This window comes from Microtus oregoni, unplaced genomic scaffold (genome assembly GCF_018167655.1).
Source record: "Microtus oregoni isolate MIOR12 unplaced genomic scaffold, Mior012 000009F_ref0000495, whole genome shotgun sequence".
Classification (NCBI taxonomy): Eukaryota; Metazoa; Chordata; class Mammalia; order Rodentia; family Cricetidae; genus Microtus; species Microtus oregoni.
This window is the reverse complement of record NW_024543068.1, coordinates 27,366,872-27,383,216: the sequence shown is the minus strand read 5'-3', so window position 1 is coordinate 27,383,216 and position 16,345 is coordinate 27,366,872. Positions and strand designations below refer to the sequence as shown.

Below are 16,345 nucleotides of genomic sequence, written 5' to 3'. Positions count from 1 at the left end.
TTCTCTGCTAGTTGTGGTAGTTTCAATGAGATGCCTCCTCTCCCACAAATCTCAGGCATTTGAATACTTGACTCTCAGGTTGTGGCTGGAAATGTAAGTCTGCATTAAACTCCTTAATAAGTTGCTTTGGCCATGATGTTTTAATCACAATATAGAGAAGTTACTAAGACACTAGTACACATAAATACAGCATCTTTTCTTTTCTTTTCTTTTCTTTTCTGATAGAGTTTCACATAGCCCAGGCTGGTCCTCCTGCCTCTTCTTCAGTTGCTGGAGTTACAGTCCTGTGCCGCCACGCTTAGCTACCACTTGTTTTGTACTCATCTCAGGCTGTGTGAACACTGTTCTTTGTTTATTATAGCTCTGAACATTCTGGGGACTTCCTTAGGTTTTGTTGTTGTTGTTGTTTTGCTCTGTTTTTTCAATATAAAGACAAGGGTGGGCTTGGAGGCAAACACCTTTATTCTAAGCACTCAGGAGGCACAGGCAGGTGGATATCTGACAGTTTGTGGCTAGCCTGGTCTACATAGTAAGTCTCCATATATAGAGACCCTGTCTCCAAAAACCAAAACCAAACACATACACCAAACAAACAATATTTATAAAGATAGTCTGGGTACAAGAGATTTTTTTTTACTTCTTGTCAATTTGAGCATTTTAAATTTCATTTTATTGCTGTACTAGTTTGGGTTTCTACTTTTACTACTATAATAAAACACCATGACAAAAAAAAAAAAAAAAAAAAAAGCAACTTGGGGAGCAAAGGGTTTATTTGGCTTACATATCCAGTGTCATAGTCCACTGAGAGAAGCCAAAGCAGGAACTCAAACAGGGTAGGAACCTGAAGGCAGAAGATGATGCAGAGGCCACGGAGTTCTGTTTATTGGCTTGCTCAGCCTGCTTTCTTACAGCAACAAGGGCTACCAGCCCAGGGCTATCCCTACCCTCTTATTTGGGAAGAAGAATTTTTGAAGCACTAGTTTTTTGTTTTTTTAAATAAAAGATTACTATAATTCATCAATTAAGATATCTGAGTTTAGGATTTTCTTCTGATTTATTGTTTGGCTGGTTAGTTGGTTGTGTTTTATTTTTTTTCTTTTTTCTTTTTTTAAAAGATTTTATTTATTATGTATACAATGTTCTGTCTGCATGTTTACCTGCCCAGAAGAGGGCACCAAATCTCATTACAGATGGTTGTGAGACACCAGACAATAGCTGGGAAATGAACTCAGGACCTCTGGAAGAGCAGACAGTGTAACCAGAGCCATCTCTCCAGCTCATTTGTTTTTTCAACACAGGTTTCTCTGTGTGGCCTTGGTCATCCTGGAACTAGCTTTGTAGACCAGGCTGGCCTTGAACTCACAGAAATCTGCCTGCCTCTGCCTCCTGATTGACAGAATTAAAGGTGGGCACTAGCTGGAATTTTCTTTGTGTTTCAATCTCTTTACTTGTTATGAATTTCTTTCAATTTCTTATTTCTATCATCTGATCTATGTAGAGAATGTCCCCAGTATACCTGCTTGTTAGACAGTGTTCTGGAGATACTGTTAGGTTAGTCATCAATCTGCTCAAGTCTTCTATCCCTTGTTCATCTGCTGCTTCATTATTCTATTCATCTTCAATACTGACATTTCTAAATATTACTGAATGCACCTGTGTCTACCCACCCCATTACTATATTCCTTCATGCATTATAGAACACAACTGACAGACATGTATGACTTTTATATTCATACAACGTTCTTATATCATTATAATCTTCCTTTATCTTTTTGTTGTTGTTGGTAATACTGGGAGCTGAATATTAATTCTTGTATATCAGTAACATTAAAAAACGTTTTCAGGAGGCCAAAGAGAAGGCTTAGCAGTTAAGACTGCTCTGGCAGAGGACCTGAGGCCAGCCCCAAGAGCCCAACTGGCTTATGTCTCTGTAACTGTGACTCTCCCCAAGGTATTAAATACTCTCTCTGGACACAATGGGCACCTGCATAGATCACATGTGCACATTCACATGCATGCATCCACACACATACATAACTTAAACATTTTTTTTAAATGTTAAGAAAACTCTAGATAATGACATTATATTACCTGTTGGATTCTTAATCACACAGCTGGTAGCTCCATGAAGATCAGCATGTACATAAATATCTCCTTAAAGAAAGACAAATGTGAAGTGATATTTTAGATCCTGTTCTTTTTGTTATCTGTTTTTGTTTTGTTTTCTCCTAAAATTTTACTTTACTTAAAAATTTTATGTTCACGATTGTTCTACTGCATGTATATAAGTGAACTACCTGCATGTGGTGTCCACAGAAGGGAGAAAAGGGCATCAGATCCTCTGGAACTGTAGGTACAGGTGGTTTTGAGCCACCATGTGATTGCTAGGAACTGAACTCAGGTTAGCTGCAAGGGATGCAAGTGCTGAGCAATCTCTCCAGTCTGCTTCTTTCCTTTTTTTGAAACAGGATCTCTTAAGGCTACTTAGTTTATCTGGAACTTCTGGGTAAAAGTGGCCCTCTTGATTTAGCCTCTCCAGCAACTACAACTACAGGCATGCACTACACACCCGCCTGTAAACTGGACAAATGTTCAGACTTTAGCACTTAAACACTAAGCTTTAAAAACTTGGATCTTTTGTTACTTGGAGAACCGGAAGCTATTCTGTAAATACAGCAGAAGATCAAAAGTCCAACAACAGCACAGAATAGCTCTTCAATACTCCTTTTGCAATACCCACTCAGCAACAAGTGGTAAAAACTTTCCTAACAAATTGTAAGACGTAGAGCATTAAATTTCTACTGAATTCTGTCAAACAAGAGTATAAGATGAAAACCAGTGCCTATTGGTGAAATAAATAATAAATCATTTAAGAGAAAATTTCATAGATTTCAGTCTTACCGGGTGTCAAGTATCTTTTCACAATGATCTCATTCTGTTGCTGATCTCGACCACCTATAATTAGATAGTTCTCTGAGCTAATGAACCACAGAAATTTCTCAAACCTATCAAATTGAAAGAAAACAAAGTTAACATTTTCTTCTTTATACCTGCCTGAATTCATACCCTTATTAAAACAAAAAGTAACAGAGAAACCCTGTCTCGAAAAAAAAACAAAAACAAAAAATAACAAAGCAGGAAGCTGTCATGCCTGTATAGAATAAGATAAAAACAATCAATGATACAATTACTCTTCAAGAACCAAGCAAAAAATTTTTTAAAAATTAAAAAACAAACAAACAAAAACCTGTAATGTAATATTTACAGCAGTTTTAGAAGAAACTAAATTCTGTCAGGACACAGTGACACATGCCAGTACTGGGGAGGCAGAGGTAAAGGTGATACAGTCTCTGGGGTGGGGGTGGATGAGGAAGCGTTGGGGAAGAGGAAGAGGAACTAAATTTCACTAGGTGTGGTGAGTGAGACTCACCTATGCTCCTAGCACTTAGAAGAGAATCAAGAGTTTTTCAAGGCTAGCCACAGCTACGTGTCAGATTAAGGCTAGTTTAGGCTACAGAACAAACAACAACCCACAAACCCAAGTTATTTCCATTTAATTCTCCTTTTGGTTTTTAAGACAGGGTTTCTTTCTTTGCTTTTCCTTTTTTGTTTTTCGAGACAGGCTTTCTTTGTGTAACATCCCTGGCTGTCCATAAAACAAGCCAAGTATAGTGGGGTGATGCAGGCCTATAATCTAGAGTATTTGGGAGGTTGTAGCAGGAAATTTGCAAGTTCAACCAGCCTGCCCTACACAGTGAGTTCTAGATCAACCAAAGACAGACTGTCTTTGTCTTAAAAAAGAAAAGAAAAAAGGGAAGAAAAAAGAAAGGAAGGAAGGAAGATAAACTGACTCAAATTTGTAATGGAACACTTCCTCACTTCCCCTCCAAGGTTTCTTTCTCTATGTTGGCCTGGCTTGAACTCACAGATCCACTTGAGTGCTGGGATTAAGGGTGTGTACCACCATACCAGGCTTTTTTTTTGGTTTTTCGAGATAGGGTTTCTCTGTAGCTTTGGTGCCTGTCCTGGAACTAGCTCTTGTAGACCAGGCTGGCCTCGAACTCCCAGAGATCCGCTTGTCTCTGTCTCCCGAGTGCTGGGATTAAAGGCGTGCGCCACCACCGCCTGGCAATACCAGGCTTTTGAAACACTTTCCTATAAGAAAAATTTTAGGACTATTCACTCCATTTTATAGGTAAATTTGATCCACATTTAAAGACAACTCAAAAAAGAACATTTCTAGCTTGTTTTATTGGGGCACTACGACCATGATATGACTACCTGATAAAAACACTACAAGAAAAAAAATCACGGGCTGGAGAGATGGCTCAGAGGTTAAGAGCACTGGCTGCTCTTCCAAAGGTCCTGAGTTCAATTCCCAGCAACCACATGGTGGCTCACAACCATCTGTAATGAGACCTGGCGCCTTCCTCTGGCATGCATATATCGAGGCAGAATGTTGTATACATAATAAATAAATTTTTTAAAAAAAAAAAAGAAAAAAAATCACTACAATGTATAAAAATAAAAATTATAGTCAAGCTGATCAATAGAGATGTCAAATGTAACCAAACTAGAGTCGAAAGAAAAGGAAACCAAAAAATTCAACAAAAACTTGATAAATGGGAAACAATCAATCATATTAGACTCAGGAAGCTGAAATGACACCAGAACCCAGGAAAACCACTTCTTTTACAATATAAAACTCAAAATGTCAACATAAGTAGATGTGGTAGCACAAATTTTTGAAAGCCGAGTCAAAAGGATCACAAGTTCAGGGCTAGTCTGGGTTACACTGAGAAACCCTGCCTCAAAACAAACAAAAGATGGCAACTCAAAGAACTAGTTTTAAGATGGGGTTAAAAACAGGACTGGCTAAAAATTGTTCAAATAGTTTTCTATCTTCTTTCCAGTTCTAAATATGTTTGTAGTCCCCTTTTCTCATGCCAACAGAAGGTGAGGCAACACATAACACACGTTAAACAGAAATAAAACAGAAACAATAGAGGTCTAACATAATGGATGCTACCACCCTCTACCATGTATGGTTCCCACTGGGACCTGAGATTGTGACAGCTAAGCCTTCATTTTACAAGTAGGACAGGGGGAAAAAAGTTTCGTAAGATGAGACTAGATAAAAAGAAAAAAAAACTAAAGACAAGAGTTCTACACAAAACAGGTAACACAGATCATGTCACAAGTCCAACCATCGAGAGAACATCTCATTAGCACTTTAATATCCTACTCTGAAATATGAATGACAAACAAGGGGCATCAGATTCTAATGAATGTCGCTACTATGAAAGCTGGAGAGTCCAGAAAAAAGGAGGTAGGTAAACAAGGTCATAAGGCAAATATTATTCGAAGGTTACAGAGTTATGATGGCTGAACAAATCCGTAGACCAACAGTACAACGTGAGAACTATAATTGTAAAGCCAGGTGTGGTGGTGCACATCCTCAATCCTAGCACCTGGGAGGCAGAGGTAGATGGACCTCAGGGAGTTCGAGGATAGCATGGCTGTACAGAGACCCTATCAAGACAGAGAGACAGAGACTAGAAAAAGGATAAGAAAAAATTAACTTATTGTACACTGGTGACCAATCAATGACAAAATGGGTATTCATGGGAACATGATAGGTAGAAATTTGCTTTTTAAACCTTTTCTAAAATTACATGAATATAACTGGTCTCTGATTCTGTGTGTATATGTGATCACAAGTGACGGTCAGAGGACAACTTGTAGGAGCTCTCCTCTTGGACCGTGTATAAGGGCTCCTGGAGCTTAAGCTCAGATTATCAGGCTTGGCAGCAAGCACCCTCACACCCACAGAGCCATCTCACCAGTCCCCGTGTTTTGAGCCAGGATCTTGCTATGAAGTCTTGGTTGGCCTAGTACCTGTTCTTTAGTCCAATTTGGTTCATGAACTCATGACAAATCTCCAGCCTCAGTTTCCCAACTGCTGGGATTACAAGCATGCACCACCTAGCCTACAACATACTTGAATGTGATAATCATTTCACTGTGCCTATAATATATGAAAACTTCATGTTGTATACTTTAAAGTACTAAAATAAAACAACTTGGAGAAGATATAATTGATAGGGGTAAAAAAAGTAACACAGAGTTAGGGATTGACTCCCACCGGAGGTAGGAAGAGTCTCTAAGTTACAGTACAGCCTGGTCTAGCTAATGAGTTTTAGAAAGCTTACTGTGGGACAACTGTCTTGTACGTTGTAAAGATTTGTCACTTGTATTAGTTTAATAAAACATTGATTGGCCAGAAGTCAGGCAGGAAGTATAGCCGGGGCAACCAGAACAGGAGAATTCTGAGAACAGGAAAGGCTCAGTCTGCAGTCATCACTCAGACAGAGGAAGCAAGATGAGAATGTTCACTGAAAAAAGGCACCAAGCCACATGGCTAACACAGACAAGAACTATGGGCTAATGTAAGATGTAACAGTTAGTAAATAAGAAGCCCGAGCTAATAGGCCAACCAGTTTATAAATAATGTAGACCTCTTTGTGTTTCTTTGGGACTGAATGGCTATGGGACCAGGAGGGACAGAAACCTCTGTAAGCAAAAGCTTATGCTACAGAATAAGACTCTTCATCAACAAACAGTAATAAGTAAATCAAAGCTTCTACAGCAAGTACTTGGAGAAACCTACCAACCAACTAGCTCTTGAAAACATGACAGGAGGTCATGTTTAAGGAGACTGCTCAGCCAGTAAAGTACTGCAAAGACCCTTAGTTTGGATCCCAGTACCCACGTAAACAGCTGGGAGAGACAGCACACATCTGTAACACCAATGTGAAGAGAGGGTAAAGGAAGAGAGATCTGGAGGCTTGATGGGCTGCTGGTCTAGTCAAAATGTGGAAGTCCAGATTCAGTGAGTGACCCTGTCTCAAAAAGTATGTCAGAGAGGCCAGGTATAGTGGTGCACATCTTTAATCCCAGCACGCAGGGGGCAGAGCCGGTTCCAGGACAGGCTTCAAAGCTACAGAGAAACCCTGTCTCAAAAAACCAAAAAGGAAAAAAAAACCTATTTAGCCATTTCACCAGCCCTAAATAATTTTTAACTCGAAGGAAGACAGCAACAACAGAAAAACTGAGCAAAAAAGAAGACAAGAAGACAGAACACTGTGACTATAAATGAATAATCCATAAAAACGTAAAAGATGAATCATGCGGTGGTGGCACACACCTTTAATCCCAGTACTGGGGAGGCAGAGGTAGGTGGATCTCTGTGAGTTCAAGATCAGCCTGGTCTACATACAGAGCAAGTTCTAGGACAGCCAAAACTACAGAGAAAGACCCTGTCTCAAAAAAATAAACAGAAACAAAAAAACCCACCAACTTTCCCCTCACAATCCCGCTCCCTAAGAAACCCCCATGAAGTAGTAATACAAGCTATTACAGAGAAAAGCAAGAGTATATAAAAGTCTGATCTAGAAGAGCTAAAAGTAGCAACTGAAGATGGCTCAGTGGTAAATGTACTTGCCGTCAAACTTGAGTCCAATTCCCAGCACCTATATGGTGAAAGCCGTCCTCTGACCTCCTCGTGTGCTCTATGGCACGTTTCCCCATTCATATACCCACATACAACACAATAAATAATTGAGTAAGTAAATAAATACAAAGAGCTAAAACTAAAGAGTAGTTTCCTTGGGAGAGCATGCAATGGGATAAGGATGAAGAACAATAGGACTCCTGGTTTTAGAGCTAGTGCTGTATTCCAATACAAAGAAAAACTAAACATAAAAAAGAACAAAATACTTACCAATACACTTTTCTTGCCTTCTGGATAGAAGTAACTGTTTGTACTTCTTTTAAGGTTTGTTTTGTTTTCTTTTCTGCTGATTTAAATGCCTATTTATAAAAATTTGTTTTTGTTATTTTAGAATGTAGTTACATAACATCAATGTACACAATGGCATAACAAATTGCTTTGACAGCTTTCACTATATTGCCCAGCTGGCCTCTAACTCACAAAGATCCTTCTGCCTCAGCCTCATGGACTATAGGAACATGCCACCATACCCAGGTTAATAAACAGTTGTGTGACTCACGAGTCTGCTGACCTGAGTCTGATCCCTGTGCTCACAAATTGTCCTCTAGTCTACATGTGTGCTATGTGCAAAAGATAAAACAGAAAAAAGATTTTGTCATAAGTGACTTGATTTATACACACAAGTATATATATAACAAAAAACAAAAGGTATTTACCTTAAGAAGTAAAATGAATTAAATATTTACTGCATGCAAAATTTTAAGACCTACAAATTAAGAACTTTCTTGTTGCTGGGAATGGTAGTGTACTCCTATAACCCCAGTACATGAGAAACAGAGGCAAAATGATCCTGAATTTGAGGCTGGCCTGATATACAAGAATGAGGCCAGTCTGGATTATAGAGCCTAGATCAAGAAGGTTATTCATTAATAGAAATTAAAGCCTCTACTTTGTTCCAGATAATCTTTAGAGGCCAGAATGCAACAATGAACAAAACAGCCATGATAACTTTTGTTGGTGGTGGTATTTTTGTTTTGTGTTATTTTTAGTATGTAGCTCTGACTAGCCTGGAACTCCTCATGTACAACTCACTATGTAGACCAGGGTGGCTTTGAACTCACAGAGATCCACCTGCCTCTGCCTCCTAATTGCTAGAATTAAAAGTGTGTGCCACTACACCTGGCAACAATGATACTTTTATGGACTTACATTCTAAAGGATAAACAGACATATTTGTATAATATTAAATCAAATAATTTTATATCAATTGAGGAATTAAGAAAAAAAGCAAAGTAGAGTAGATTAAGGGTGGCATTATTTTTAGTAGAAATGGTCAACAAAGACGTCTCTGATGTCTCACTTGGGCAGATATGTAAATTAACAAATGGAGAGAAAAAAACCCTTGAAAATCCGAGGGCAGATCATTTCAGGTAGGAAGATTAGCAAGTGCAAAGATCCATAGTGCACTATGGTTTCAGCAACAGGTAGGATTCCAGTGCAGCCAGAAAGAGTATGTAGAAGGAAAAAGTCAGGGGATGAGGGAAAAGGCAAACATCATACAAGGCTCTGTAGGCCAGGAAAGTAGTTCTGAATTGTATTAAGATGGAACGAAACTGGATGCTTTTGAGTGAAAGAATGATGGAGTTTGCTTGTGGTTTAAAAGTATCACTATGGCTGCTAAATTGAAAACAGTCTGCAGTAGGAGAAAAGGTTTACTTATGTGAATATAGATAACCAAGGCCTAAACCAAATGAATAACAAAACATGGTCAAATTATATATATATATATATAATTTGTGTGTGTGTGTGTGTGTGTGTGTGTGTGTGTGTGTGATGTGATGTGACAAAGGCTGCTCTCAAACTCACTATACAGTTTAGGATGACCTCGAACTCATCATCATTCTGCGTCCACATACCAAGTCCTAAAATTACAGCCAAGTGACACAGTATCCAGCAGGTTCTGGTTATACATTAAATTGAGAAAAAAAAGAATGTGGGACTGGCAAGATGGCTCATGGAGTCAAACACTTGATTCAAAGTCTGATAACTTGAGTTTGATCTCTGAAGCCCACATAAAAGTAGGGGAGAAGCAATTTCTACAAAACTGTCCTCCAGTCTACACGCTTCCTGTGGTATATGTACATACATACTAGCAACAGTAAATGACAGATTTGGATATGAGAAAAGAATTCTGGACATCTCTGACATTTAAGCAGATAACAATGAAAATGCTATTTGCTGAGATGATGAAAAAAGGAGAAAGTTTAGGAAAGAAAGTAAACACAAGAAATATGCATATTTAAAGCAAAATTAAAAATGAAAGATTTCTAAACTAGAAAACCTCACTTAAACAGAAAACAACAGTAAGCTGCAGAAACAATGTACATCATTTTATCAAGTTACCTTCTCAGCAGCTTCAACAGTCCTCTGTGTTTTTTTAGCAGCATACCTCTTATGATCATAATATCTAGAAAAATAAATCTATTTTAAATATTAAGTAAAATCTTTCTTTAGTTTTTATTTTCAATTTTACAATCCCCTAGATCATATCGTACCAAGTTGTAGAGAGCACAAAATTAATTTTTACCAAAAGAAGTATATAAACTTTTCCTACAAATTGAAACACTCCCTTCCAGGAGGGGGTGCTAGGAGACCCAGGAAGCAAGCACACTTCCCATGTCTGAGAAAGCTGTAGCCTGCAGTAAGTTTCATCAGGGTCCCTTTGGGTTAGAGATGCAATAAACAACTGCTTGAGGAGACGGCCAGCTGGACTGCAAGAGATCCCTTGGATTTGTTGAGGTGCTCCTAACTTGATTGAGCACAGGGCTCTAGATAAACAGATTTCCTGAGGCATCACCCATGCTGAAGTGGTCTTTTCAGAGATGCAGCTGTTTCTGCGTTATCCTTGCTCCTATAAGTCAGCCCTCACTCGTACTTCAGTTAGTAACTCCAGTAACAACTCAGTGGTTTGCCAACTTAGACTTTGATGCAACTATTTGATCTGCAGTGGATTCCCTTTCTAGGGTGAACAGACATATATGAGTACATGTGTGTGTGTGATGTTTCATCTCCCCAGATGAAACATTCTATCATTCAACAGGCAAAATGACACCTGTTACTAACATCCTACTGATTTAATATAGGTAATATTTTACCAAGAATTTATAGTTTGAGTGAAGATATAACTCATCAGTTAAGAGTACTGGCTACTCTTCTAGAGAGCCTTGGTTTGGTTCCTGTTACCCATACTGCTGCTCACAACCATCTGTAACTCCAGTTCCAGGGGACCTGATGCCCTTTTCTGGCTTACTCAGGCACCAGGCACACTGGTGCATATATTTATTACATGCAAGAAAAATACCTATGAAGTAAAAGGTAAAAGAATCAATGGTTAAATGACTTACTTTTTGGCATTGGCATAGGCTGACAGGCTGAGATCCACATCGACAAGCAGCGGCTTGTTTTTCTGAGGCTTCTGAAGCTGCTTGTTCTTTTGCTTTTTCTTTTTCCCTTTTGGTGGTTCAGCATCATTGTTCTCAACACTGGCATCACAATCATCATCTTCCTCCTCTGATAACAAGTATGGATTTCTATTAAAAATATTCAATAGTATTTCACTAATGTCAATGACATCACTTTTCATTTCAAATTTTCTCAATAAAATTAGAAATGATTTAATTATATATTTTCTATTTTTGAGAATTCCCAAAGAAAACAATTTACAAGAATACAATAAACAATTAACAAAATAAAAGCAAGCACTAAGTGGTAAGGGGCACACTTACCGCAGCAGCATTGAAACATGGTTTGTTTGGAGTTTTAGTTCTTTGATTGCACTTGCAACAGGGTCTCCTTGAGCTTGTGCTTCTTTCACAATCAGGCCAATTTCCGTCCAGTCTATCTGGTTGGCTAATGCACTTCGGACTACCTGAATGGCTCTGTCGACTATCTGTAGGTTCATCTCTATGAGCTCTCCTTTCAGTTTGTCTATTTCCTTAAGAAGCAAACCAAATATATTTACTATAATGCCAGTTGAGATAATCATATTCTGAAAAGAATTGGAAAAGCTAGGGATAATACCTGAGCCTGCTGAAGAGCTTCTAATCTGGTTTCATGATCCTTTCGAACATTATCTAGTTTCTTCAGCGCTTGTTTTTCCTTTCAGTAACAAAACAGATTTTTCAAAAGTTAGGCTTCTTTCAATACAGAGCACTTCTACCTCTCAATTTCTAAAGCTTATTGTCGTAATGCTTCCTCTGCTTGTCAATGGTGTCACTTAGGCAGCTTAAAAAGTTTGCCCATGGGGCTGGAGAGATGGCTCAGAGGTTAAGAGCACTGGCTGCTCTTCCAGAGGTCATGAGTTCAATTCCCAGCAACCACATGGTGGCTCACAACCATCTGTACTGAGATCTGGCGCTCTCCTCTGGCGTGCGGGCATACATCAAGGCAGAATGTTGTATACATAATAAATAAATAACTCTTAAAAAAAAAAAAGTTTGCCCACAAGTCAGGCGATGGTGGCACACATCACCATCATCTGCTTGAATCCCAACACTTGGGAAGCAGAGGCAGGCAGATCTCTGAGTTCCAGGACAGCCAACACTACACAGAGAAACTGTGTCTTGAAAAACCAAAACGACAAAAAGTCTCCCCAGAGTTCACTCCCTCAAGTCTTACCCTCTTAAAAATGTCATGCTGAAATATTACCTCTACCTCCCAGTCCCTGTGTAGACTGTGTGTTTTGGTTACAAGTAAATTATATATGAAGTGTGGCCCCAATCTCTCAACATTATTCAAACAAACAAAGATTTCTTATGGCATATAAGTTTTTCTTTCTCAGGCAGCATTAGAGATCAAACCCAGGGTCTCACACATACAAAGAAAGCACTCTACCACTGAATTACATCAGTAGCTCCAAATAAAAATTTTTTAAAATTTGTTTTAGTTATGTGTGTATGAATGTGTACTTGCTTACGGGTGCCCATGGAGACCAGAGAGGACACTGGATCCCCTGGTCGTGAGGTCAGAGGTGATTCTGAACAGCCCAATGTAGGTCCTAGGAACTAAATTTGTGTCTTCTCCAAGTATAGTGTGTGCTTTTTGCAGCTGAGCTCTCTCCACACCTCCATAAATTCTTGTGTAAAATACATACTTAAAGATTCCACTTTCAGGGCTGGAGAGATGGCTCAGTGGTTAAGAGTACTGGCTGCTCTTCCAGAGGATCCAGGAGACCCAGATTCAACTTCCAGTACCTACACGGCAGCCCACAACTGCCTGTAACTCCAAAATCTGACACCTTCACACAAACATACATGCAGGCAAAACACCAATGCACATAAAAATAAATAAAATAAAAAAAGATTTCATTTTCATTTATGTGTGTATATGTGTGGATTTCTGTATGTGAGCGCAAATCCTATGAAGTTCAGAAAAAGGCTCAAATTCCCTAGCGCTGAAGTTACAGGCAGTTGTGAGCCCCTTGGCGTGGGTGCGAGGAACTCAACCTGGGTCTTCTGGAAGCACATTATGTATTCTTACTCATTGAGCCATCTCTCTAGCCTCCCAGTAAGTTCTTTAAAAGTACAAACTAGGAGCTGGAGAGATGGCTCAGTGATTAAGAATACCTGCTATTCTTGCAGAGGACCCAGGTCTGGTTCCCTGAATCTAATGGTGACTCACAACCATCTGTAACTCCGGTTCCATGGAATTTGACACCCTCTTTTTAACTTTCATGGATAGTAGGCACACATGTAGTATACATACATGTAGGCAAAACACTTATACACATAAAATAAATACATTTAAAATCAACTTTTTTTTCTTTCTTCAAGCCATGGTCTTACTATGTAGCCCTTGGCTGTCCTGAAACTCACTCTCTAGACCAGGCTGGCCTTGAACTCACAGAGATCTGCCTGCCTCTGCCTCCCCAGTGCTAGGATTAAAGGCGTGTGCAAGAACCCAGTTACCCCTCTAAAATCAACTTTTGAATGGCACACATTATCGTCTTATTTACATTTAGTTCCCTCAGCATTATATTCCAGTATTTCCCACATCTTTCACTCACATAATAATCTGACCTCCTATATAACATTTTATCAGACATAATTCATGCTTCAGAATTTGTTTTTTTGGGATAGGTAGCAGACAAGGCTGGTCTCAAACTCACTAGCTTAATTCCTGATCTTCTTGCCTCCACTTCTCAACAGCAGGTATTACAGGCATACATACACCACCATGCTTGACTTACATTTCAAAACTACTGATTTTAGGAATATTTTTTTCATGCTTTATAACATGGTCAAATTAATTATTATTTAAATGTTGGACAAAATAGCTAAAAGATTTAATTTATAAGAATGGTGACTATTAAAAGTGATTACCACAAAAAGCTATTGGTGTAGTTCGAGTATCCTTAAACAGGTGTTTGGTACAAGAAGTATTTCATATGCTGGAGTTGTTTTAGATTTTGGAATACTGGCATACACACTATGGTATACTAATATAAATATCTGAAACCCTTCGGTATCACTGTGTTGATATAACTGCATATAAAATTGCACTGGTACCCTATGGAGTGGGACTAGGCATACATATGTACATATACACAGGCAAAATATTCATACTTGTAAAATAATCTAAATTTAAAAAAATATTAAATAAAGAGAATAATGAGTATCGCTGTGCATGCCTTTAATCCCAGTACTTAGGAGGCAAAGACAGATCGATTTCTGTGAGTTTCAGGACAGCCATGGTTATATATAGACTCTGTCTCAAAGAAAATTTAAAATATACTAATAATGAGTATTCTTGCTAAACATCTGTTCACCAAAGTGCTTCTATCATGTGAAAATCATAGTGCAATTTATTTAACTACATGCTTGGAAACTGTACTATTTTAAAATAAAATATAAGCATTCATATAACTTGAAATTTTGCACTGCTTTTGTTATGCTTAACTCTTTTTTTAAAGATTTAGTTAGTTAGTTAATTATGTATACAGTGTTTTGCCTGTGTATATGCCTGCAGGCCAGAAGAGGGCGCTGATCTCATTATAAATGGTTGTGAGCCACCAAATAGTTGCTGGAATTTGAACTTAGGAACTCTGGAAGACCTCTGAGCTATCTCAACCTTTTATTTTTTCTTTCTTTCTTTCTTTCTTTTTTTTTTTTTTGATTTTCGAGACAGGGTTTCTCCGTAGTTTTTGGTTCTTGTCCTGGAACTAGCCCTGTAGACCAGGCTGGCCTCGAACTCACAGAGATCCGCCTGCCTCTGCCTCCCGAGTGCTGGGATTAAAGGCGTGCGCCACTGCCCGGCCTTCAACTTTTTATTTTTTGAAACTATATCATTTCCCCTTTCCTTCCAACCCCTCCCATGTACCTTGACTCTTTCCCAAACTCACAGCCTTTCTTCAACCATTGTTACATACACTCCCCCTACACCACCATGCCAAATACAAAACACAACCTGCTCAGTCCACATAACACTACCAGTATGTTTACGATTTCAGTTTGCCCACCTGGTATTGGACAACCAATTCAGGGACCGTTCCTGGGGAAGACCTGAGAGCATTCTCAGCATTCCATACCTGCCCATAATTAATTCTTTGTCTGGGGCTGAGACCCTATGGCTAATATTTTTTTAAAAAAAATCAAATCTCTTCCAAATTAAAAGTGACTTTGGGATATATTGTATGAGAGAAGAATAGATAAAAATTAGAAAAGGAAAAAGAAACAGATGTACAGCACATGCTCTAAAAATATGGTCAAATGCAGCAAAAATAGTGCATGTAAAATTTTCATTGCAGAATCATCACACAGAACAGACAAGGACCTAGTTTTAAAACAGCTTACAAAAACCAACACAACGTTTACAATAAAGACACAGTAAAGGAAATGCAGTTCCTCTGGCCCAAGTAACATGTTCCTTATAATGTAGTCTCATAATGTTCAAGTTTGAGACGCTCTGGGTTGCTTTAAATACACTAAGTCATACTGGGATATATAACAGGATAATGTTCCCACTAGATCTCACTCCCTTTAGAAAGATCTGAATATGGAATAAAAGTGGGAGGATGGCATGAGGTCATACTTCTCAATAAGACTCCTCTGGGCTTTTATCATAAACTAAGAGAAGGGCAAATCATGGTAGCATATACCTTCAATCCCAGATTTCAAAGTTTAAGGCCAACTTGGTCTAAATATCAAGTGTCAAGAGTAGCCAGAATTGAAATGAGTTCCTATCTCAAAAACATAACACTTGGGCTAGAGAGACGCTCAGTGGTTAAGAGCACTTACTGCTCTTCCAGGACTATTCCTTTCTCGGCATCCACATAATGGTTCATAACTATCTTTAACTCCAGTTCCAGTGGTCTGAGCTGAGAACTCCCATATGACATCCCATTCTTCTAGAAAGCAATTTATTCTTAAATGAAAGCACATTTACTTCCAAATCACTCTGACTAGCTAGTCTAATATAAATGCTTTAAATTATACTATACCTGTTGTAAAGCTTTTAAATCAATTTTCTGACCTTCTATCTTGGAATAAAATTCATCCACGGCCTCATTAAAACAAAACAAAACAAAATACAATTAGCTGTAAGGAAAAAAAAAAGCATGGTCTCTACTTCACCTTGTGCACACACAACGTTAGCCCATGTCATACCATAGTGTCCTCATCGGACCTGACCACATTTCCAATGATATAGCTAACAATGTCAGGAATAAAACTAAGGTCAGGTATTTAGTCTTGTTTTGAAATAAAAATGGCAACAACTGTTTCTAATAGTTGTATGTGTAACTGTATTGATTTTTAATCAATCCCCAGATTCACA

The 16,345-nt window shown here is 38.5% G+C and overlaps 1 protein-coding gene across 2 annotated transcripts in view; it reads right to left on the bottom strand.

Moving 5' to 3' along the window:
• Positions 1–16,345, bottom strand: part of Nemf (nuclear export mediator factor) — a 51,152-nt gene that overhangs the window by 19,366 nt on the left and 15,441 nt on the right. For both annotated transcript variants that reach the window (XM_041658628.1, XM_041658629.1), the window contains 8 exons: positions 16,011–16,073; positions 11,594–11,671; positions 11,299–11,507; positions 10,918–11,103; positions 9,917–9,980; positions 7,784–7,872; positions 2,902–3,005; positions 2,092–2,154 (listed from right to left, as the gene is read on the bottom strand). In XM_041658628.1, the coding sequence (XP_041514562.1) occupies positions 2,092–2,154; positions 2,902–3,005; positions 7,784–7,872; positions 9,917–9,980; positions 10,918–11,103; positions 11,299–11,507; positions 11,594–11,671; positions 16,011–16,073 (856 nt within the window). The remainder of the gene's footprint in view (positions 1–2,091; positions 2,155–2,901; positions 3,006–7,783; positions 7,873–9,916; positions 9,981–10,917; positions 11,104–11,298; positions 11,508–11,593; positions 11,672–16,010; positions 16,074–16,345) is intronic.